General features: G+C 47.9%; 1 protein-coding gene across 1 annotated transcript; it reads left to right on the top strand.

The window, feature by feature from the left end:
- The first annotated feature begins 16,577 nt into the window (after positions 1–16,577).
- FZD4 (frizzled class receptor 4) lies at positions 16,578–23,401 on the top strand. The gene is made up of 2 exons (XM_035115541.3): positions 16,578–17,068; positions 21,873–23,401. Exons 1-2 carry the CDS (start codon positions 16,808–16,810, stop codon positions 23,202–23,204), a joined length of 1,593 nt encoding a protein of 530 aa, XP_034971432.1. The 5' UTR covers positions 16,578–16,807; the 3' UTR covers positions 23,205–23,401.
- Positions 23,402–24,153: the final 752 nt, after the last annotated feature.

A 24,153-nucleotide genomic window follows, 5' to 3' on the forward strand; every position in this document is an offset into this window, starting at 1 on the left:
ATTTGAGACCTTAAAATTCTTATAACAGTGCAGTTCGGAGACAATCAAAAAATTGTTAGAGTTGGAAAGGACCACAAGGATCATATAGTCCAACCCCGTGCAATGCAGGACTCGTTTTGTCCAGTGTGGGGCTTAAACCCACAGCCCTGAGATTAAGAGCCTCACGCTCTACTGACTGAGTGATCACCCTTCTAGCGACCCAGGGTTCCCCTTGGCGTGGAGAGAATTTATGCAAGCACATAGGGTTCCCTTATACAGTACTCTTATGAAGACTCAGAAGCACAAGGTCCACCTTCCTCATTTTGGCGAGATGTGCTGTATTTCTCTTGTAAATTACTGAAATTAATGACTGCTAAATTTGCCTCTGTAAATATATATGAGCATATGCCCTCCCCCTGCCCTTTTTTCAGTATGTGATTGCCCTTTTATATCCCTAGGCTATGCATCCACTCATATCAACTGGTCTCAGTTAAACGTAAGTAGAATTGCAAACTCTACAGCTTAATAAACAGCCCAACCTTCATCTTTGCTACTTAATCTGCAGAAACTGGTGATGTGCAAAATCTCTCCCTGAGAGTCCGTGGAGGTTGCCCATTACGGCAAATGGAGTGCTGCTCCACCAAGCTACACCAGCCCACACTTGCTTGTCTACATCCTTATTTAAGATTAGTCTAGTGCATGGGTAGGCAAACTAAGGCCCAGGGGCCAGATCCGACCCAATTGCCTTCTAATTCTGGCCTGCAGACAGTCCGGGAATCAGCATGTTTTTACGTGAGCAGAATGTGTCCTTTTATTTAAAATGTATCTCTGGGTTACTTGTGGGGCCTGCCTGGTGTTTTTACATGAGTATAATGTGTCCTTTTATTTAAAATGCATCTCTGGGTTATTTGTGGGGCATAGGAATTCATTCTTTTTTCTTTTCTTTTTTAAAATATAGTCCAGCTCCCCACAAGGTCTGAGGGAATGTGGACTGGCCCCCTGCTGAAAAAGTTTACTGACCCCTAGTGAGTGATCTAGTGAAGCCTAAAAGTTTGCTGACCCCTAGTGAGTGATCCTCCTTGGACTTGGTCCTGCCTTTGAAGAACTGAGAAGAGAGGAGGACGGGGACGAAACCAGAATTAGTTAATTCTGCTTTTCATTGGCTCTGGCACCACTGTCACAGACTGGTTGGACACAGGGGAATGGTGGGATGAACCAGTTGGAGAACCACCAAGAGAAGAAGGCTCAGAGCCCAGGGAGCGGTGGTGGGACAATAATAAGTGATCAGAGGGAGAAGACTGGGAAGAGGAGGTGTCAGAAGTTGAAGAGGCAACAAGGTTTCATGAGCAGGGAGAGTCTGTAACAGAGGGAAGTCCAGAATCAGAGGCAGAGGCCAAGAAGCAGAGAATGCAGTCATGGGTATCTTCCTCTCCTGCTGCAACAAGCTCACCCCCCCGGTCTCCCCTAACCAAAAGAGACATTAAAAGGGTGGAGGAGAGATTGGTGACATGCACACACAGTCTCCAATTTTTTTGGGGGGGGGGGACCCTGGAGAGGAGGGGATTTAGGCAGCTGTGGGAGGTGGGGACCAACAGCTTCATAGGGAGCAAGACCTAACAGAGAAGAGTTACTGAGCTCCTTAGGCCTAACACTTGTGTGCAGATCGTGTTTTTTGCTAATAAAGAGTTAACTCCATCTTGTACAGTGTGATTTACTGTGGGCTCGCTCCAGATATCCACTTACTGTTGGTTCCCTTGCCTTCCACACTCCCAGTCCCAGTGGGTACCAGCTTCCACTGCCTGAGACTCCGGGGAACTGGCACTACAGACGATGCAGAGCTAGATGGACAAATATGATGAAATGGTATAAGACCATTTCCTGCGCTCCTAAATCTGCAGGCAAGCTTCTCAAGACATTATCTTCCCACTAATGTTTACATACAAGTGTCTGTTACAAGAATCGGGAACTGGAGATGGTTAAACAAAGGAGTCAAGCCTACAGGTAAGTAGGTTTACGATTACAGGCCTTTGATGTTATGGTGAAGAAGGTCTCTTCTGACCTCGGAGTCTCTGAAACTCTGCAACATAATCCAACGTTGAGCTGCTTCAGCTGTGGGGAGGAAGGACTGCAGCTTTCGGAGCAGGCATGCCTAGTCTCCCACCGGTTACTTTTAGACTCGAAGGGCAATGACTTCTCCATCAAGCCCCAGTTGATCCTGCCAGAAAGCATCTCCTGTGTGGGTCATTATCTGCATAGCAAAAGCATTAAATCATTTCCTCCCCCAAAGCCTGCTGGCTCTCTGGGCCTCAAGGTGGGAACAACTCCATTCCAACCCACTTGAAGAAGAAGAAGAAGAAATAAAAAGTATCCTGAAGGTCATTCCTTCAGCTGGGGAAAAAAAAACCCCTGCAGAGATGCAGTTGGAAAGAAAATGAGAGGGGATAGACTCTTGCCTGCTGCCCCCATACTGGAACACAAAACTCCACTACACCCCACCCCCCCAAAAAGCTTGTGAGGGTGAAAAGCACCAAATCACAAAGGGGGATTTCCCATGAAATAGATTGTATTTTTCCATGCACAGTCATACCTCGGTTTAAGTACGCCTCGGTTTGAGTATTTTCAGTTTAAGTACTCCGCGGTCCTGTCTGGAACAGATTAATCCACTTTCCATTACTTTCAATGGGAAAGTTCGCTTCAGGTTAAGTATGTTTCAGGTTAAGTACAGACTTCCGGAACCAATTGTGTTTGTAAACCGAGGTACCACTGTATAAGGCAACCCCTATTTTTTTTTAACCCTAAATTAAGAAAATGAAACCCCAAAATAGAAGTGAAAATCTGGGTGATTGGTGGTGGCAAGTTGCTGATCTTTTGGGGGGCAATCGCTCTCAAAGCTTCCAGCATGGGGCTTGCAGTGCACAGTGGTGCAGAAGCAAAGGCAGCGCCTGGGGGGCACCACACGCTCCCCCTCGGTGGCAGCTGCTGCTACGGGGAAGCAGGCTCCCAAGCAGGATGCCAAGGAAGAGCCAGGGGGAGGCAGTGCCCACTCTGCGCCATCCAGCAAACTGAGCTGAGGAAGCTGGTGAGCTGGCTGGGGGCAGGGTGGGAGTTGGAGAGGGGAAGAGGCAAAAAAGGAAAGAAGGGCAAAGAGAGGTAGCTGAGGCAGCTCTCAGCGGTGGCAGCTGCTCTCGATCCGGTGGTCAAGCCAGCAGGGGCTTCAGGGGGCGAGCCAGTCGCCAGCATGCAGCCCAGGGGGGGGGAGAGAAAGGGGGTGGCAGCAGAAGGGACCACCTCAGCCCGCCCAAGCCAAAATCCCGGATATATGCTTAAATATTTTGCAAATTCCCCCAGATGCCCATGTTCCATGTACAAGATGACCCCCAATTTTTTACTATATTTTTCAATAGCTAAAAACCTTGTCTTATACATGGAAAAATACGGTATAAACCAGATATCAGCTCCATTTAGCGGGAAGTTCTGTTTTTGGGCTCCCATCTATTTTTTCCTTCCTTCTTTTTTCCCTCCAGCTCTGCTTCTGAGACTTAAAAAAAACATCTAGCAAGTGATGCTTCTCCTACAACTTATTTCCATCCTAGGAAAAAAAATTAACTTGCTTAATTTATGCCCAGCGCACTGCTGCTAAGAGACAGAGGAGAAAGGCCAGTTAAAGAGGCAGGACTCCCAAATGGAGTCTGCCAGAAGGAGCTTGGGCTGTTTTGGGTTCAGAGGAAAGGCAGGGAGGTGAAAGGGTGGAAGTTTTTTAAATTATGTGTGGTATGAAGACAGTGGATAGATAAAGGTTTTTCTCCCTCATAGCACTAGAGCTCATGAACATCTAATGAAGCTGAGTGCTGGAAAATTCAGGATAGATAAAAGACAGTACTTACCGTATTCATGCAGTGCATGGCAATGAAACATGTCTCTCCCATATCATTCTCTATGGCCACAGCAGGCGCTGCAACCTTCCAGCAGTTTGACTTCACTCCCAAAGGCACACTCCTCCTTTGTCTCCCGAGACAGACAGATGTCAACCAACATAATTAAACTCTGTATAGCCTTCGCTCCCACAGGAGGCAGTGGTGACCAACTGGCCATCGACCAAGATGGCTTTAAAAGAAGATAAGACAATAAGACAAATTCATGGAGGGTAAGGTTATCGGAGGCTACTAACTAAATGGCCATAACCCTGCCATGCTCTGCTGGAGGCAGAAAGGCGTCTGAATACCAGTTGTCCATCGCTCTGCCCGGACACTGAGGTCCAGTGCCGAGGGCCTTCTGGCGGTTCCCTCGCTGCGAGAAGCCAAGTTACAGGGAACCAGGCAGAGAGGGCTTTCTCGGTAGTGGCACCCACCCTGTGGAACGCCCTCCCACCGGATGTCAAAAAGAAAAATAACTACCAGACTTTTAGAGGCCATATGAAGGCAGCCCTGTTTAGGGAAGCTTTTAATCTTTAAGAAATTAGTGTATTTTAATATTTCTGTTGGAAGCCGGCCCAGAGTGGGTGGGGAAACCCAGCCAGATGGGCGGGGTATAAATAATAAATTGTTGTTGTTGTTGTTGTTGTTGTTGTTGTTGTTGTTGTTGTTGCTGCTGCTGCTGCTGCTGCTGCTGCTGCTAGACAGAGGGAAGAGGGCTCTTGTGCTTGAGTCCTGCTTGTCCACAGGCATCTAGTTGGCCACTGAAAGAACAGGATGCTGGACAAAATAGTGGACAATCTTCTCCAGAAGGAACATGTCCCCCACCAGAGGTACTACCCCTCCCCATACCCTACCATACAAAGGTAGAATTCATGCATATAGCCCCACCCAGGCCGACGAATGTGGCCCTCAGGCCGACGAGGGTTTCCCACTCCAGGTCCAGATTAATCAAATAGTTTTATTTTAACAAACAGTGAACCTGTAGCCTGGCCTCCAGGCAGGTGGAGGAGGGAGAAAGCTTGTGAGCATTTTTATTATGAGTTATTTCTCGTGCTCCCATGCCTCCTGGATCCATCACGTACCGTACACTATCATATAAAAATAATTAAGGTGTAGATATCCGCCTGCAGATCAAATAGACAAATGTCGATGTTGGCACGCAGGGACTGTAAAGGGTTTAAGATGACATTTACAAGCAGTAATCAATCAGTGGCTCCGTCAAGCTGCATTATTAAAGTATAGGCCCTTTAGGATGTTATCTGTGATCTTCCTGATAGGAGTCTGTGCCAGCTAAATATGCCACAGGCGGCTCATATGCTCCCTTTCTTGCCTCCTGGGCTCTGGATACCCCGCCCTCCTTGGCTTCTCCCTGCTTTGATCTATTTAAAGAACCAATTATGCATGTGCTTATCTGTGCTATGGAAGTGCTGCTAATATATGCATGAAGTAATTGCTTATCTTTTCCAACTGAGGTCACCAGTTTAGCTTGCTGCCGCTTTCCCCTAGGCTCCTGTTTTGAAAACACAAATTTGCCCACAGGGTATTTTTAATTTTTTTTTTTATTTTAGCTAGCCAAAGAAATGCACGGGCTTCAATCCATGGAACGCTCGATTGCTATCACCCTTGCTTAGAACATAAGAAACAGCCTGCTGGCGGATCAGGCCAATGGCCCATCTAGTCCAGCATCCTGTTCTCACACTGGCCAGCCAGAGGCCTGTGGGAAACCCACAAGCAAGACCCAAGCACAAGGGCACTCTCTCCCCTCCTGCGGTTCCCAGCGGCTGGTACTCTGAAGCATATTGACGCAGACTGTGGAGACAAAGCATAGCCATCATATCTAGTAGCCACTGACAGCCTTGTTCACTACAAATTTGTCCAGTCCCCTCTAAGAACCATTAAACCAGGCATCCCCAAACTGCGGCCCTCCAGATGTTTTGGCCTACAACTCCCATGATCCCTAGCTAACAGGACCAGTGGTCAGGGAAGATGGGAATTATAGTCCAAAACATCTGGAGGGCCGAAGTTTGGGGATGCCTGCATTAAACCCTAAATGGCCTCGGCCCAGTATACCTGCAGGAGCGTCTCCACCACCATCATTCTGCCCGGACACTGAGGTCCAGCGCCGAGGGACTTCTGGCGGTTCCCTCACTGCAAGAAGCAAAGCTACAGGGAACCAGGCAGAGGGCCTTCTCGGTAGTGGCACCCGCCCTGTGGAACGCCCTCCCACCGGATGTCAAAGAGAAAAACAACTACCAGACTTTTAGAAGACATCTGAAGGCAGCCCTGTTTAGGGAAGATTTTAATGTTTACTAGCTTATTGTATTTTAATATTCTGTTGGAAGCCGCCCAGAGTGGCTGGGGAAACCCAGCCAGATGGGCGGGGTACAAATAATAATAATAATAATAATAATAATAATAATAATAATAATCCAGGTTGGTGACCATCACTGCCTCCTGTGGCAGTGAGTTCCATAGTTTAAGGATGCACTACATGTATAGGATTGAGATGCACGTCTCACTGAGCTCTATGGGACTTAACTCTGGGTAAACACATGCCTGGGATCACATCGAAGACCACATTTTTAGTCAACTGTAATCCGAGAGGCTGAAGTGGGACTGGCCCTGACATTAGGCAACTTGCCTCACATGCTGCACATTTTTTTCTTGATTTTATCGCTTTATCTTCTTTGTAAGCCTCACTGACTGTTGCTGCTGCTGTTTTTACAATCAAGCACTGTATACAGTACCGGATTTATGTATAAGCTAAACAAGCTACAGCTTAGGGCCCCACTCTCTTGGGGGCCCCAAAAAAATTTAAAGGGGGAAAAACTGGATGTGCATTTCCAAAGCACAGTGGTACCTCGGTTTACAAACACAATTGGTTCCGGAAGTCTGTACTTAACCTGAAGCGTACTTAACCTGAAGCGAACTTTCCCATTGAAAATAATGGAAAGTGGATTAATCCGTTCCAGATGGTCCGTGGAGTACTTAAACTGAAGCATACTTAACCTGAAGCGAACCTTCCCATTGAATGTAATGGAAAGTGGATTAATCCGTTCCAGATGGTCCGTGGACTACTTAAACTGAAGCGTACTTAACCTGAAGTGAACTTTCCCATTGAAAGTAATGGAAAGTGGATTAATCCGTTCCAGACAGGTCTGCGGAGTACTTAAACTGAAAATACTCAAACCGAGGCGTACTTAAACCGAGGTATGACTGTATAAGATAAAAAAACAAATAAAATAAAACCTATATACTGTACAGCAACAGTGTTTTGTGTTGTGTAGGCTCCTATGATGTAAGTAATGGGCCCCACCTGCTAGCCTGCTCCCTAAAATATCACTGGTCTGCTCTTTTCTATATATAAGGTGCCTGCATTCTGCATGTGCAAATGGCTTTCGATACCTATTAAGTCCATAAATTACCATATAGCATATATTCAACACACAAAAAACAGCAACAATTTGTTGTTTACAGCTGGACATATAAAGGGCCCCATTCCCTTCAGGGCTTCATCAAACCCTGGGTGTATATATTTTATGAAATAAATACATAAGCTAGCACCTCTCTGCTGATGAATGAACATACTTTGTACAGAAGAATACAGAAGTGGAGAGCAGGGACAGGTCACAGTGTGCTGGGTAGACTTTGCCCCATGCTTGTGCAAATAGCAGCAGCAGATCTTACTTTCACAAAAAACAGTCAGTTTGTGAGAAACATATTGTGCAGCTTGGCCCTCAGTGATGCAAGACCAATTTTCAACCTGCAGTTTTCAACACTGTTTTTTTTAAAAAACAAAACAGCAACAACCAAAAGATCATGACTGAGGTTTAGGCAGCATTTCTACATGTTCCCTGGTAGCAAATCCATCGAGCAGACATGCATCAGGCAGGCCAGAAATCCTTTGCACACTTACTGAGAGAGTCACTCCGACCAGTGCCTGCAGAACTTCTTGTGGGAATGTTGTAGATACTACGTAGGAGAGGATATATTGATTTAATAGTGTCCTTCCTAACTCACACTTGTGAGTCAGCAGCAGAGGGCATTCCCCAATAATGGTACCTCGGTTTATGAACACAATTGGTTCCGGAAGTCTGTTCATAAACTGAAGCGTTCATAAACTGAAGCGAACTTTCCCATTGAAAGTAATGGAAAGTGGATTAATCTGTTCCAGGCGGTCCACGGAATACTTAAATTGAAGCGTTCATAAACTGAAGCGAACTTTCCCATTGAAAGTAATGGAAAGTGGATTAATCCGTTCCAGACGGGTCCGCGGAGTACTCAACCTGAAGCGTACTTAATCCGAAGCATGGGTGTAATTGGTTCCGGAAGTCTGTTCATAAACTGAAGCGTTCATAAACTGAAGCAAACTTTCCCAGTGGAAAGTGAATTAATCCGTTCCAGATGGGTCCGCGGCGTTTGTAAACCGAAAATTTGTAAACCGAGGTGTTCATAAACCGAGGTTCCACTGTATATAGCAGGGAGCTAGTTGGTAGATTCGTTTGAATCTATTTACTCAAGCATTCCAATCTGGCTTTGTTCAGATTGGAGTATATTCCTGGTAAGACTCCTTTTGTCCCTCCTATAAAGAATAAAGACACAAGAAGCTTCTTTTAAAATTAATTTAAGTTAACTCACATTCAGTTTACTCACATTCAGTTCACAGATGGATCCGTGAAGGCAGGTTTAGCTTAGAGTTACAGATACAGTGTAGCTCATATCCTTGGAAGAATGGGCCCATGTGCTGCTGGCAGAGAGACAGCTGTGCAGTCCAAGAGAAGAAAAGGCATCAATAAGAGAAAGGTGGCTGCATGACTGGACCTTTTGTGGGGTCTGCAAGGGTCACGCCCACCTACCTGGTTACATGCAGGGGGAGGATGCTCCAGACCAGGTGTAACAGGAAGTTCAACTGGCTGAATCAACATCCCCCCTGTCTGTGTCCACTCTAGGCAAACAGGAAGTGTTGTACAGTGGTACCTCGGTTTATGAACACAATTGGTTCCAGAAGTCTGTTCATAAACAGAAGCGTTCATAAACAGAAGCGAACTTTCCCATTGAAAGTAATGGAAAGTGGATTAATCTGTTCCAGATGGGTCCGCGGAGTACTCAACCTGAAGCGTACTTAACCCGAAGCATGGGTGTTTTTGGTTCCGGAAGTCTGTTCATAAACTGAAGCGTTCATAAACAGAAGCGAACTTTCCCATTGAAAGTAATGGGAAGTGAATTAATCCGTTCCAGATGGGTCCGCGGTGTTCGTAACCCGAAAATTCGTAAACCGAGGTGTTCATAAACCGAGGTTCCACTGTACACTACTTACTTGACTGCTTATGTTACATCCCAAACTTCTGATGGTATCAGAGTTCAAATGCCTCCTCACTTACCGGTAACTCATGCATGCTGAATGAGAAGTCTATGAACCCTGCATGCATCTTCCTACCAATGCCTTTAAGTTAGAGATCGCAAGCTGGCTGGAGAAGCATCACACAGCTAGATGAATTACCAACTGTTGGAGGTGTGCCATGACTGGAAGGAAGAGTAGCAAAGTTTCTGCAACTCAATTAGCCAACCCTTGGTAACAATAATTGCATTTTAAGTCCTATTGGTTCTAAAAGCAATTCATAAATGCACACATATCTAAATATATGAACCATGTGTCTGAAATAGTATGGGAGAGCAATTCTGAAGCCATTTTGACTCTCCCAATGACCTCAAATATTCCTCTGCAGTAAGGGAGGCAAATGGGGAAAGCCTTCCCATTGTCTTTTTGCTTGCAAATCCTGACTTAAGGGCATATTTGTGTATGAATAGGGTGAGCCAGTGAGCCTGTTAATTCAGGAACTAAAGTATTAACCATCGCAAAAAAACGGCCAGACTGCCCAGGTAATGCAACCAGTGACCATTATCAGGTATCCTGGCAGGCAGGATTTCTGCTGTAGACCGCCTTCTCTGCTGTAGACCACCTCCTTTTGTGATGTATGTATGATGTTTTAGGGGATGGTTTGGGGCAATTTCAAAAGTCTATACTATATAAGGGCTTGCACACCATTGTTCAGGGTTCTCCTTCCTCCTGTGTGTGGTGAGTGGGGACCCTGTTGCAACAGTTTCTTTAAAAAAGATCAGGCTTAGTAGCCGCTTTGCTTCTCAATATTCTCTCTTTGACCTCTGTTGACTTTCTCCTACCAATAGGGAACCCACTTAAGGACTCTATACAGACTCTGGAATGCCCCATAAGGGAAAAGGAGCAGTTTTTTCTTCTTCTTATAACACACGAACAATAAAGTTTGCTGCCAGGAGATGCAGTGATGGGTCCTTACAGGAAAATTTACAACCAACCCCAAAATTTGGGATCCTCTCCAAGTTTTGCAGTGTTTTTCTTTGCAGTGTTTTGCACCAAAACCTGGCGTTTTGCAGCACCCGACAAACTGAGCAATTGATACATCAAACATGGTGTTTGTACTTAACATTAATTACGAATCCCAACATTTGGGATCCCCTCCACATCAGTGCCCAACTGTTGCAGTTGTTTTGCAGCGTTTTGCAGGGGAAAAAACCCCATGTTTTGCACTTCTGCCATATTCTTTCAGGAAGGTATTTCTTAATGACGCATCCAAACCATACATTTAAAGTCAACCTCCTTGGGCACGATATGGAGGTAAAAATGAAGAATCTGACATGTGCCTTTGTGTAAAGTACGGTAAAGGAGGAAGTCACATCTGCAACATTCTGTGCCGCCAAAACCCTTCGGTGCTGACTCTTTTCAGTACTGCAAGGAATTATCTAGGTCAAATTTGGACGGCTGGTCATATAAATATATTTGTGGAGTGACTACAGTGCTGGGAAACAGCACTTTTCTTTGTTGCGCTGTGGGCATTGGTGTAAACTTCATTTTGCGTGATATATAAATATTTTATCTTTAAACACGTTCGCCCCATTCTCTGCATGTCATCTGTTGTGAGCTGAACGGAGCTCTTTCTTCCACATCAATATGTTGTTCGGTGGCTCCATCAATGGCTCGGTTCAACACATGATAAAGTCTGTAAATGTTTAATCTCATGCTGAGACGGGATCTTTGTTCTAAAGCCAGTCTCATAGGTGCCACCTCCCTGGGGCCCTGGGTGCCTGAGCACCCACAAAATTCCCCATGAAGGGGCTGAGCACCCACAAATTTAGGTGCCAGGGCCATGCACGCTGCATGGCACCCACAGCCCTGGGCCCCCATGGTTAATGGGCCAGGTTGGCACTCCTGGTCTTTTTGAATAAGAATTCAGTTGCCCTGTATCTGCCCCACTTGCAGAGAATTGTGTGAATCAGCCTTGAGTCAGAGCCGGCTCACGTGACCAAAGTTATATGCTGGGAAAATACAGTATTAGCAAGGAGCTAATAGAGACGCACTCCTTGCTAATACTGTATTTTCCCAGCATATAACTTTGGTCACGTGGGGGACCCAGGTGGCGCTGTGGGTTAAACCACTGAGCCTAGGGCTTGCTGATCAGAAGGTCAGCGGTTCGAATCCCTACGACGGGGGGAGCTCCCGTTGCTCGGTCCCAGCTCCTGCCAACCTAGCAGTTCGAAAGCACGTCAAAAATGCAAGTAGATAAATAGGAACCGCTACAGCAGGAAGGCAAACGGCGTTTCCGTGTGCTGCTCTGGTTCGCCAGAAGCAGCTTTGTCATGCTGGCCACATGACCTGGAAGCTATACACCGGCTCCCTTGGCCAATATTGCGAGATGAGCGCGCAACCCCAGAGTCATTCACGACTGGACCTAATGGTCAGGGGTCGCTTAATAGAGACGCAGGTGGCGCTATGGTCTAAACCACAGAGCCTAGGGCTTGCCGATCGGAAGGTCGGCAGTTCGAATCCCCATGACGGGGTGGGCTCCCGTTGTTCGGTCCCAGCTCCTGCCCACCTAGCAGTTCAAAAGCACATCAAGTGCAAGTAGATAAATAGGTACCGCTCCGGCGGGAAGGAAAAAGGCGTTTCTGTGCGTTGCTCTGGTTTGCCAGAAGCAGTTTAGTCCTGCTGGCCACATGACCCGGAAGCTGTCTGCGGACAAACGCCGGCTCCCTCGGGCTGTAGAGCAAGATGAGCATGCAACCCCAGAGCCATCCGCGACTGGACCTAATGGTCAGGGGTACCTTTACCTTTTAATATTGTCCTTAGTCCAGTAGAGTCCGGGGTGGTGAAGAGCAGCTGAAAATAATGATTATATACTAAATATATATCTTTACTTTATTTTTATAGTATGCACCATAAGTATACAATATAACATAATGACATGAGATACACCCCCCCCTCATTTTACAATGAGAAACCTAATCAAGTCCTTAGAAGGTTCCTCTGCATTGTCACCAGAAACTATGGATAACAAGCTCTTTAACCATGGGCAGATAATGAGGCTTATCTCAGCAACAGCATCATCCTAGAGACAACCCCAAAATAATAAAATCATGAGACCATGAGGGCCATCTAGTCCAACCCAATGCAGGAAACTTTCACCCAACACGGGGCTCAAACCCGTGACCCTGAGGTTAAGAGTCTCATATTCTGCTGACCGAGCTATCCCAATGGGATGGAAGAATGTTTTAAACGGTAACTGTTTATAGATTTTGGTGGAAACAATCTAATTGTTTTTAGCCTGTTTTAATGCTTTTTTGTTGTTTTCGTTCTTAAATTGTTTGTGCGTTGGCTCTATGTGGCTCCTCAGGGACAAAGAGCAGGATATAAATTCAAAAAATAAATGTATTTGCTGCTTTGTTTTCCAACATGAAATGCTGGCTGCAGTGTAAGTATATGATCAAGCCCTGCAGGGACCTGAGCACCACCACCACCAACAAAAAAGAACATGTAGAAAATTTGCTTTAAATTTGTGCTGTTTGTTGAGGAACATTTTCCATACCCAGTCCAGAATTGATTTATCTGCATCTACAAGCATTCTGAATATTGTGCTCAAATGCACTTTTATATTTTCTCAGAGAGATCTGTATTTTGCTATTAGCCTTAAAAGCTATATTATTATTATTATTATTATTATTATTATTATTATTATTATTATTATTATTACAGGTAGGTAGCCGTGTTGGTCTGAGTCAAAGCAAAATAGAAAAAAATCCTTCAGTAGCACCTTAAAGACCAACTAAGTTTTTATTTTGGTATGAGCTTTCCTGTGCATGCACACTTCGTCAGATACCTGAAGATACCTGATATCTGAAGAAGTGTGCATGCACACGAAAGCTCATACCAAAATAAAAACTTAGTTGGTCTTTAAGGTGCTACTGAAGGATTTTTTTCTATTATTATTATTATTATTATTATTAGCCTAGAAGATGACCCCCAGGAACACTTCCAGCGCCACAGTTCTGTGATTCTACAAAAGGCAGTGACTGGCCCGTGGTCACTCGGTGAGCTTTGTGCCCAAGTGAGAATTTGAACCCTGGGGTCCTAGTCCAGCACTCTAACCACTACACTGCACTGCCTCTCCAATTGCCCCAAACCCTGAAGAGCTATTTCCAGGCAGGCAAGACTAGCCTTTCCCAAGCTGGTGCCCTGCAGATGTTATGGACTAAAACTCCCACCACTCCTTCCATTGGTGGTGGAAATTGTAGTCCAGAACATCTGGATGACGCTTTATTGGGGAAGACCAATCTAAGCCATGAATGGATCATTCGTCTGATTTTCCAGATGTCTCCCAGCACACTGGCTTATCTTCTACTGGATTCCCATCTGTCTCTCCCCCCCCCAATTTAGTTGTTTGAATTGACCCTTATTCTTCCTATGCAAAATGGTTTATTAGTTGTTTGACGAGTGGAATACTGCAGCTGTCTGCTCTTATTTAGGGGAAAACAATGGCTCTTTTGTGATGGGCTGAATCTTATCAGGCACAAGTTGCAACATAATTAATGAGTGCAACTTACTGCAGAGGGTTGTAGATGGGTCTTATCTGAGAGAGGGTCCCTGGCATGATGTGCGAAGATTAGAAAAGGGTGTGAGAGACATTTGGGAGATGCAGAAGAGGGCGTGGAGATGAAAGAACAAAAGCAATCCTGTCACACTCAACAGTATTGGCACAGACCCAATCCTAGGCATGCTTGTTGTTTAGTCGTTTAGTCGTGTCCGACTCTTCGGGACCCCATGGACCATAGCACACCAGGCACTCCTGTCTTCCACTGCCTCCCGCAGTTTGGTCAAACTCATGTTCGTAGCTTCGAGAACACTGTCCAACCATCTCGTCCTCTGTCGTCCCCTTCTCCTAGTGGTTTTCAGTTGATGCGTATAGGATCGTACTGTAGGTGTGTAGAGCATTGCAGCCTCAGTAGGAATGCTTTGATGGTGTTTCCTGCTTGGCAGGGGGTTGGACTGGATGACCCTTGTGGTCTCTTCCAACTCTATGATTCTACGAAACGGGAAGTAGCATTTTCAAAGAGCCTGATGGAGCTGGGCTTTTGGCAAAGCTGATGCACTGAGTCCTGCTTCCTACCGGTATCTCTCCCACTGAGGCAGTGTGTTGGAATGGTAACAGCTCATAAAATCATAGAGTGCAGGAATTGCTTCACCCACCTTGGGGCTCGAACCAACAACCCTAAGATTAAGAGTCTCACGCTCTACAGACTGAGCTATCTTGTTGAGGGAGAAGAAGCCTGATAAAGCTGTTTTTTTACTCCAGCTCTCATCAACCGCAGACAACTGGAGTCCGACAACGCCCAGGAGGAGTTCACTACTGTATTCTTGTTCTAACTGATGGACATGCATAATAACAATAACAATAATTTTATTATTTATACCCTGCCCATCGGGGGGGCTTCCAATAAATATAAAACCATAATAAAACATCAAGCATTAAAAACTTCCCTGTACAGAGGTGCCTTCAGATGTCTTCTAAAAGTTGTAGTTATTTCCTTGACATCTGATGGGAGGGCGATCCACAGGGAGGGTGCCACTACCAAGAAGGCCCTTCTGCCTGGTTCCCTGTAACTTCACTTCTCGCAGTGAGGGAACTGGCAGAACCTCAGTGTCCGGGCTGAACAATGGGGGTGGAGACGCTCCTTCAGGCATTCAGGGCCGAGGCTATTTAGAGCTTTAAAGGTCAGCACCAACACTTTGAATTGTGCTTGGAAACATACTGGGAACCAGTGTAGATAACAGCATACAATTGTGTAAACTTACCATGGAATAAGCCCCATTGAATACAATGAAGCTTCTGACTAAGCAGTAGCTTCTGACCATAGCAATAGCTCCCCTTGTGGCATAGCTGGTGGGACTTAATGGACAAGGAACCTAACTTTTAATGTCATTCGCCCAGTTCCATGGATTCCCACATGGCAGGGTGGATGTTGCCAGCCTTCACGTCTTGTTTGCAGACATCTTGGTAACACAGAGTTGGTCTGCCAACTGGCCTGGTGACTGAAGCCAGCTCCCTATAGAGCACATCCTTGGGGGGATCCTGCCATCTTCCATTCCGTGGACATCACCTGCCCCAGCTGCAACCAAACATGTCTCTACAGCCACTGCGACCTTCCAGCAGCTTGACCTCACCCCCAAAGGGGCACTCCTCCATTATCTCCCAAGACAGACAGATGCCAACAGGTTCTGTCGAGTATCGTCCCAATAGCAGACCTTTAAACCTTTAAATGTTTGCTGAAAACAATTCTATGCTGCAAGGATTTTGAAAAATGAAAGAAATGCATCTGCAGTAATAGCAAGTGATATGTGAGTAAAGTGTTTTCATGTGCTTTTTCACGTAATTTACGTGTAATTGTTGCAAACCACTTCAATTTTCCTAAACGACATTTTGGCCCATGAGTATGCTTTATAAAAAAATTAAAAAATAGAATCATATGATTTGGAAGGGACACTGGTGATCATCTCTAGACCAACCTGCTGCAATGCCGGAATCCTGCCCACAGCCATCCCTGGGTGGCCTTGAACCGCTAACCTTCTGGTTAACAGCCAGACACACTGACCCACTGCACAAGGACTAGTGTCATGAGGCATAAAAATTTACCCTCAACAGCTGGCCAGTACAGTGAGTGGGATGTAAATTGTGTTCAGAGTGTCTGGTTGGTGGTTCCAGGCCACCCTGGGATGGCAGGAATCCTGCATTGCAGGGGGTGGACCAGATGACCCTTGAGGGCTCCTTCCAACTGTACATATCTATGATTCTAAAGCCGCAAAATGCATAAGATACCTGCTCATGTTCATGTTTGTTCAGCAGCAAACTCGAAGATCCTTCCGAGCAAGTTTGCAAAGAATTGCAGTCTTGCAGGGGTGCCAACTTGAATAAGCTCTGCCCCACATAATTGATCACGTGTTGGCACCCCCTCCAATTTAAATGGCAATGCCCATCAGCTTTGGAGAGGGCGGAGGCTGTCCCCCTCAAAAAAATTATTGGGGAAGGGGGACGAAGAGACCTCGGCCCCTTGGAGTTGGCTCGGTCATTTCGATTCCGCCGAATGTGCTAAGCAGCTAAGCAAGCTCCGCCGCGGCTCTCCTTCGTCCTGGAGCGCCAAAGCCTTTTGCAAACGGCCGCCGTCGCCCCGCCGCTCCCGGGAAAGTGACCCCGCGCGGATTTCTAACTTTCCCTCGGTGGGCGCGGCTCCCTATCGGGGCGGGGCGGCCCCGCCCCCGCCCGCCGGCCCCTCCCCCGGGCAGGTTGCTCCCCCCCACCCCTCACCGGCCTCCGCCATTGGCCGCGGCGCCTGGTGTTCGCTGGAGGGGCCGCCTCGGTTGGTGTCACCCTGAGCTCCGCCGCCGGCTCAGCCAGACGCGCGCTCCGAGGGCGCACGGGCCGGGCACACGGACTGTACGGGCGTTTTGGATCGGCGGGGCCGCTTTGGGGTGGCGCCTCGCGGCTTCCTCGTGTCTCTCGGGCTGGGCTGGAGCCCGGCGGCGAAGGGGAAGCCGGGCAGCTGGCTGGGCGATGGCCCCGGAGCCGGTGGAAAACGCTGCCCGGCTGCTGCCGCCGCTGCTGCTTCTGCTACTCCTACGGGCGCAAGGCGCGCGCGGCTTCGACGAGGAGGAGCGCCGCTGCGATGCCATCCGCATCTCCATGTGCCAGAACCTGGGCTACAACGTCACCAAGATGCCCAACTTGGCCGGCAACGACTGGCAGCCCGACGCCGAGCTGCAGCTCACTACCTTCACGCCGCTCATCCAGTACGGCTGCTCTAGCCAGCTCAAGGTGGGTCCAACGTCTCCTCCAACCCCGGCCTCTCCGCGCCCCGTCTGGGCTCTTTCCCTCGCTCGCCAAAAGCCCAGGGATTTATCCGGCCCTCGAGGCTGCCGCTTACCTTGGGCTGCGCGCCCAGCTGAGCCCCGCGGACGCTTCTCCTTGGGGAGTCGGCAGCCCTGAGCTGCGCGCAGTTCCCTCGCGAGGGTTGCGATCCTGAGCCCACTTTAAGTAGGAGGAGTAATCCCGTTCGGATCGGACCAGGCTTTAACGTCGGGGAAAGCGTGCGCAAAAGAGAACGCCGCTCAGCCACTTCTGGGTTTTTCAAAAGGCTGGTGTTTTTTTTAGCTCAAGCGATGAGCCAGAAGTGGACGCTGCGGCTGGAGTGAATGCATGAGAGGGTCTCGGGGCGTGTGCAGAGTGCATTTCCCTTACCGCTGTGAGAAGGTTGCGATTCAAACTTGTTTGGGAGCAGCGTCCTCTGAGGGTGGGGGGCTACATGCTCTGGAGTGGAATGCTTTCTGTGCATGCTTAAGGTTACTTTTCTCTTATTGCCGCACACAAAAAGGAACTTTAGCCAAGTATATTGAAGGTGGGTGGTGGGGCTCCGCCTCAGACCCAATTATTCTGCTATACCTGGCATGTTATTCACTGCTAGGATGAGGAAATGGGAGTGTCCCCCACCCTTTCGAAACACACTCCTGGCAGCAATGGAGAGCCTAATCCACTTCTGGGTGTTTCCAGACAGAAGGCTTTGGGGGGATAAGGTGTGCTGATTCAGCCGGGAGTCTGAAGCTGGCCAACTCTCAAACAGGGCCGTGCGTTGTGCATGCCGTGCCCACCCTTCGTAGTTCAAACCTCAGACTGGGGGCTTATTGGATCCGAGTCCAAAAGGCTGGAGATCAGAGTTGCATTTCTGCTTGAGTGTAAAGCCCTTTTGCTGTTCGATGCTACTTTTTGCTCTCTCTGCCACCTGCCTCTTTGTTTTGATTTCCACCTCCTGGTATGACTCTTCCCCATTTTGCTGTGATGACCTGATAACGAACCTCTGGTGCCAGTAGCCCTAAGCGCTCTGGGATCCCCGGTTCTCGGAAACTCGATAATCCAGCCTGCTGTCCCTTTCAGGTGTTCCCTCCCTCTGCCCCGGCAGTTTGGTGCAGCAGAGCTGCTGAGCCCTCCAGTGGCAGGCACCAATTTTAATCTAGCTCTGCCTCCGCATCGCATGCGTGTAGCTTTTGCTGGGCAGATGCTGCTAATTCTCAGCTGGGCAAAGCCACCCCTGCAAGAAGAACAGTGCCCCAGGAAACCCGTTTGCCCTGTGTACCTGACCCCTTGAAACTCAGATACATAAACCCGCAACTGCACAAGGACGGACACACTAGACTTCTGCACAGCCCCAGGGAATAGTGTCCCCTTCTCCTTGAGATGCTTTGTGGAACTTTGCACCAGATATAGACCATCTCCCTCCTTTGTAGAGCTGACCTGAGCCACACAGACACGCCCTCTGATTGCAGGAGAGTCTTCAGAAAGCGATGCTTCTGCAGGGAGATTCCCAGAATCTTGCATTCGCTGGGGAGCCACAGGTCTGCGGTAGACCTTCAGTTCTTTTAAATGAATTGCCACGGCTCCCAACCAGTCCAACGCCGGCTTTGCTATGCCTTGGCACAACCTGGCACAAAGAGCCCAGAGGGCAGAGAGTAGCTGACATTTAGGAGAGAGGAAAAACACACACAAAAACAACCTTTGCCAAGTATCTCAAAGCAGCAGGTGCAATTGGATATCTCCCCCCTTGATGGGTTCAAATTAGGAACGCAACACATTGAGACATCTTCACAGCTTTCTGAAGCTGGGTTGTAAATTCTTGCCATCCAAGGTGAAGAGGGTGGCAGGTGCATTTAAGCCAACCAGGACTCAACTCTGCTGCCATCCCTTGCAGTCTTGTTTTGGTAATTCTCTGTTCAGTTGCAGCGAGGGAGGTTGTTTGCTGCTTTATTTTCCAATCTACCCGTGGGCAGTTAATATCTAACTTGCAACTCTGGAGTGCAAAGCCACAGTTCGAGAAATCTCTGTGCATTTCAACAGGGTACTACATTTATTTCCTGCTTTTCCTCCAAGGAGTCTGAGGTTGCACATGTGGTAGTTCTCTCCCAGCTCCCGCCAAATTTCACAACAACCCTGCGAGGTTGGTTAGGCTGACCCAAGGGCATCTAGTGAGCTTCATAACAGCAGTAGGGATTTTAGACCTGCTCCTTCCTGGAACTAGTCTGAGACGAAATGTCAAAGCTGCTTACGCCATTTCCCTTCTATTGTACCCAGAGCAGCTTGCAACGTAAGAATAAAAACAATCAAACAAGTGAGTTATAAAATACGCAATCTCGGTGCAGACATGTGAGAAGGAACTTTTGGTGCAAACATTTCCACTGGGTGTGAATCTGCAGATAGGAAACCCACTTACAATAACATCTAAATCCAGGAGGGGCTGCCAGGGTGAAACAGAATATTCAAAAGATCTCTCCAGTTCTCTTTTGCTTCCCGTGTTTTGCTCCCCCCTCCCTCTCTTGAGGTTAATTTACCCATGAAGTCGGAAAGCAGTTGGCTTAAGAAACGATGGAGCCGAAATGGTCCCCCCCCCTTCTGATTGGCAGGTTATCCCTGCCTGAATGTATGTTCCCTCTGGCAGCTCAGGAATTTGGACTGCTGCTCACACGGGAGAGAGTTCACTCTGAATTGGAGTTAATAAACAAAACGAGGAGCAGCTATGCCTGGAGTATTTCAGCTATTTTCACACCACTGGAGAGAGAATCTTCGAGTTGACTTCTAAATGGAATGTGCTAAAGAAATGGGCAACTGTGCAGCTTCCAAGCGTAGGCAATGGCAAATGAAAAACTCATATTTTTTTCATGCAGTTAAGACAGCCTTGCAAATAAGCTCAGACAAGTTACTAGCCCACAAATATTTTTATTAGCCCACATTAGTAACTGCGGCCTAATATTATTGTGATGTTTTAAAGCATTCCTTCCTGGTCATAGTTACAGGTAGGTAGCCGTGTTGGTCTGGGTCGAAGTAAAATAAAAAAATTCATTCAGTAGCACCTTAAAGACCAACTAAGTTTTTATTTTGGTATGAGCTTTCGTGTGCATGCACACTTCTGAAGGAATTTTTTTATTTTACTTCCTGGTCATAGAATCATAGAACCTTGGAGTTGGAAAGGATCCCAAGGGTCATCTAGTCCAACCCCCCACAATGCAGGAATTTCAGCTAAAGCATCCATGACAGATGGCCATCTCAGATGGTCACTGAGAGAGATTCTGTGCTGCTGGCAGCTAAAGTGGTTGTTTACAAGCTTAATTTTCCTTCTTTCTTTAAAACCGTTTCTTAATGGGAAGCGTGGTATTCTCTTGCATGTTTGGGAAATAAAGATCTTCCAGGGTTTAAAGAGACAGGTTTAATTTAAAGAGCCTAGGTCTCTGTATGTGAGCTTGGACATGTCACCGAGCCCTTGTCTGAAAAATAGGAGTAATGAGACTGCAAAGCACTTTGCTAGACTTATACCAAAACTTTCAGAACCCTATAAAAGGGAGAAAGTCTGTCTAAACTTGGGAGTTATCCTTCCCGTGGTCACTTCATAAATGCAGAGTTTAAAAATCTCGCTATCTGGGGGCAGAACTCAAAACTTGGGTTTTGACACTTGCAGCAAATAATCTCCACAAACAATAATAGTGTGGCTTAGATTCATGAATTGTACAGTTGGAAAGGGGCACCAAGGGTCATCTAGTACAACCCCCTGCAAGTCAAGAATATTCTGTTTAATTCTGTTGCATGGGTTAGGCATGATAGCCAAGTCTTTATAGAATTGAAGGAGGAGATGCTCTGGATGGAATTGTAGTCTGGGGGGGGGGGGAGAGAGATATCATTGCCCTTTCCCATGAAATTCATGCAGAGCTTTTTGTTTCTTGGTTTAGCAGCATGGTGCACTCAAGCCCAGTCAGGACTGTAGTGTGGTGGGGGTCTGCAGTCTTAACCAGACTCCCCTCCCTGATCCTGCAATCTGCCATGGAAGGAGGAAAGGTACTGTCACAAATAGTAGGAAGGCAGGGTGAGTCCTGACTGGGACGGTGGGAAAGGCAAAGGGATTGAAACTCTCCCTTCCTGCAGGCCCAGCCTGGGACATTCCCCCCTGGAGCCACCTATTTCTTAAACAAGCAGCTACGCAGCATCAAACTACATGATAAAAGTTGGGGTTTGCCATATTTCAATAAGTGAAAATCCGGACACAAAATAAAATTGCCTATTTTTAAGGGAAGTCGGAAAAAATGACATGGATTGCCATACGTTCGGATTTTCCTGGACATTATTGCCGAATTCCGCCTGGACACTGCTTATGACCACAGTATTCTGGGTATGTCTGGGAAATTCCAGACGTATGGCAACCCTATAAAAGTCCCATCTGTTTTGGCCCATGGCCTTCAAGAGTGAATGATGTGCTTTCTCTGTCTGCGTTTTGTGAAATACAGCTCTATGCTGATCCCTGGTATTGCTGTTGTTGTTTAGTCGTTTAGTCGTGTCCGACTCTTCGTGACCCCATGGACCAGAGCATGCCAGATCCTTGGTATGACCTTGGCCAAATCTTAAAAGTGTGAGCAAAATGCACACTGAAGCTTTTGCAGCTGAACACTTTCAGTTTTATGTTCTGTATTAAAAAGCGATTCCCAAGTTTATTTTCTGTCAGTGGCTTGGAGAGAGAGCATGCGGGTGCCCACCTACATCCTCCTAAAGTTGTCTTGTCCTTTCTTTTCTCCCCCCCTCTTTCTTCCAGTTCTTCCTTTGCTCCGTCTACGTCCCCTTGTGCACGGAAAAGATCGACACCCCGATCGGCCCCTGTAGCGGCATGTGCCTCTCGGTCAAGAGGCGCTGTGAGCCGGTCCTGAAGGAATTCGGCTTCTCCTGGCCGGAAACCCTGAACTGCAGCAAGTTCCCACCGCAAAACGGCGACAACCACATGTGCATGGAGGGCCCGGGGGACGAAGAGGTGCCTCTTCACAGCAAGTCACCCCTGAACCCTGGAGAGGAATGCCATTCCGTAGGATCGAACCCGGACCAATACATCTGGGTCAAGAGGAGCCTGAGCTGTGCCCTTAAGTGTGGTTACGACGCCGGCCTCTACAGCCGTTCGGCCAAGGAGTTTACAGACATCTGGATGGCTGTGTGGGCTAGCCTGTGCTTCATTTCGACGGCCTTCACGGTCCTGACCTTTCTGGTTGATTCCTATCGCTTTTCCTACCCCGAACGCCCCATCATTTTCCTGAGCATGTGCTACAATATTTATAGCATCGCCTATATCGTCCGGCTGATCGTGGGCCGGGAGAGGATTTCCTGCGACTTTGAGGAGGCGGCAGAACCTGTCCTCGTCCAAGAAGGCCTCAAGAACACAGGATGTGCAATCATTTTCCTGCTGATGTACTTTTTCGGGATGGCCAGCTCCATCTGGTGGGTGATCCTGACGCTGACGTGGTTCCTGGCCGCAGGGCTCAAGTGGGGCCACGAGGCCATTGAAATGCACAGCTCGTATTTCCACATCGCGGCCTGGGCCATCCCCGCTGTGAAGACTATCGTCATCCTGATCATGAGGCTGGTTGACGTGGATGAGCTGACCGGGCTGTGCTATGTGGGGAACCAGAACCTGGACGCGCTGACGGGCTTTGTGGTGGCCCCTCTTTTCACCTATTTGGTGATTGGGACCCTGTTCATTGCGGCCGGCCTGGTGGCTCTGTTTAAAATCAGGTCAAACCTTCAGAAGGACGGGACGAAAACCGACAAGCTGGAGAGGCTGATGGTGAAAATTGGGGTCTTTTCGGTGCTCTACACCGTCCCAGCCACCTGTGTCATTGCCTGCTACTTCTACGAAATCTCCAACTGGACTATCTTCCGCTACTCGGCGGACGACTCCAACATGGCGGTGGAGATGCTGAAGATCTTTATGTCCCTGCTAGTGGGCATCACCTCTGGCATGTGGATTTGGTCTGCCAAAACGCTGCACACCTGGCAGAAGTGCTCGAACCGGCTGGTGAACTCGGGCAGGGTGAAACGGGGGGAGAAGAGGGCTGACGGCTGGGTGAAGCCTGGGAAAGGGAACGAGACTGTGGTATAAAGTGGACCAATGCACAGCGGGCGGACCTGCCGGGTGCTCTCTCTCTCCCCCTGCGGGAAGAGTCGGGTTCACGCGAGCCACTGCGGCAGGACCGTCGCAGTGGTTTGCGCACCACGGAAAGGAGCTGTGCTTTTGGGGAGGTGGTGGGGAGAGGGTGCACAGAGAAGGCCCTAATAAACTGCAAGGACTTGTTTGTTTGTGTGTGTGTGTGTGCTGTGAACAGCAGGGCTTTGCTCGCGCAAAAAACAGCAACAAAGGGAGCTTGCAGTGGCTTTCAGAAGCTGTGAAGACAAAAATGGGAACCGGTTGACACTTCTGCCTGAATGCGGCATCCTTGTGCCTTGAGGAGTCTTGGGACTTAGCACCTCCTAGTGACGCATCATGTGCCTTCTCTTTATTCCTCCTCACCCTGCCCTGAGTTGTATTTTTAGCTGTGTTTTCTTGTGCAGGAAAGAATTTAGAAAGTGGATCTCTGCTGCTGTTGTTCTAGGGAACTCGTGTTCAGGGCTGCTGGCTTCCAGGGACTTGAGATCCTGCTACGCAAAGGTCTGCCACCATGGAGGGTTGGAAGGTGAACGTTCGTCTTCTAGCGCCTGCTCTGATGTCTGCATGCCAATAGGGTTGTCAGATATTTGGAAGCCAAGCACAGTCCTTATAGTCTAAGCTGGCCAAGGACAATCTGGCAGCCTTCAGCTATTGCTGGGCTACATCAGCCCCTGCCCGCACCCCGTGCTGATGGGAGTTGTAGTCCCAACAACCTCTGGAGTCCACGAAGTTGTCCGAGGTCAATCCAAACCATGAGTAGGAAGAAGGTAGCTTACTGGTAGATTTCTGAGATGTTTGCTGTTGGTCTTCTGACTCGTAGATGTTCAACCATAGCAGCAACACAGTGACCCTCCCTGAATTATACTGCTGAAATGAAGGAACCCTGCATGTGTGTCTGTGTGGA

Source organism: Zootoca vivipara, chromosome 4, assembly GCF_965207765.1.
Source record: "Zootoca vivipara chromosome 4, rZooViv2.hap1.1, whole genome shotgun sequence".
Classification (NCBI taxonomy): Eukaryota; Metazoa; Chordata; class Lepidosauria; order Squamata; family Lacertidae; genus Zootoca; species Zootoca vivipara.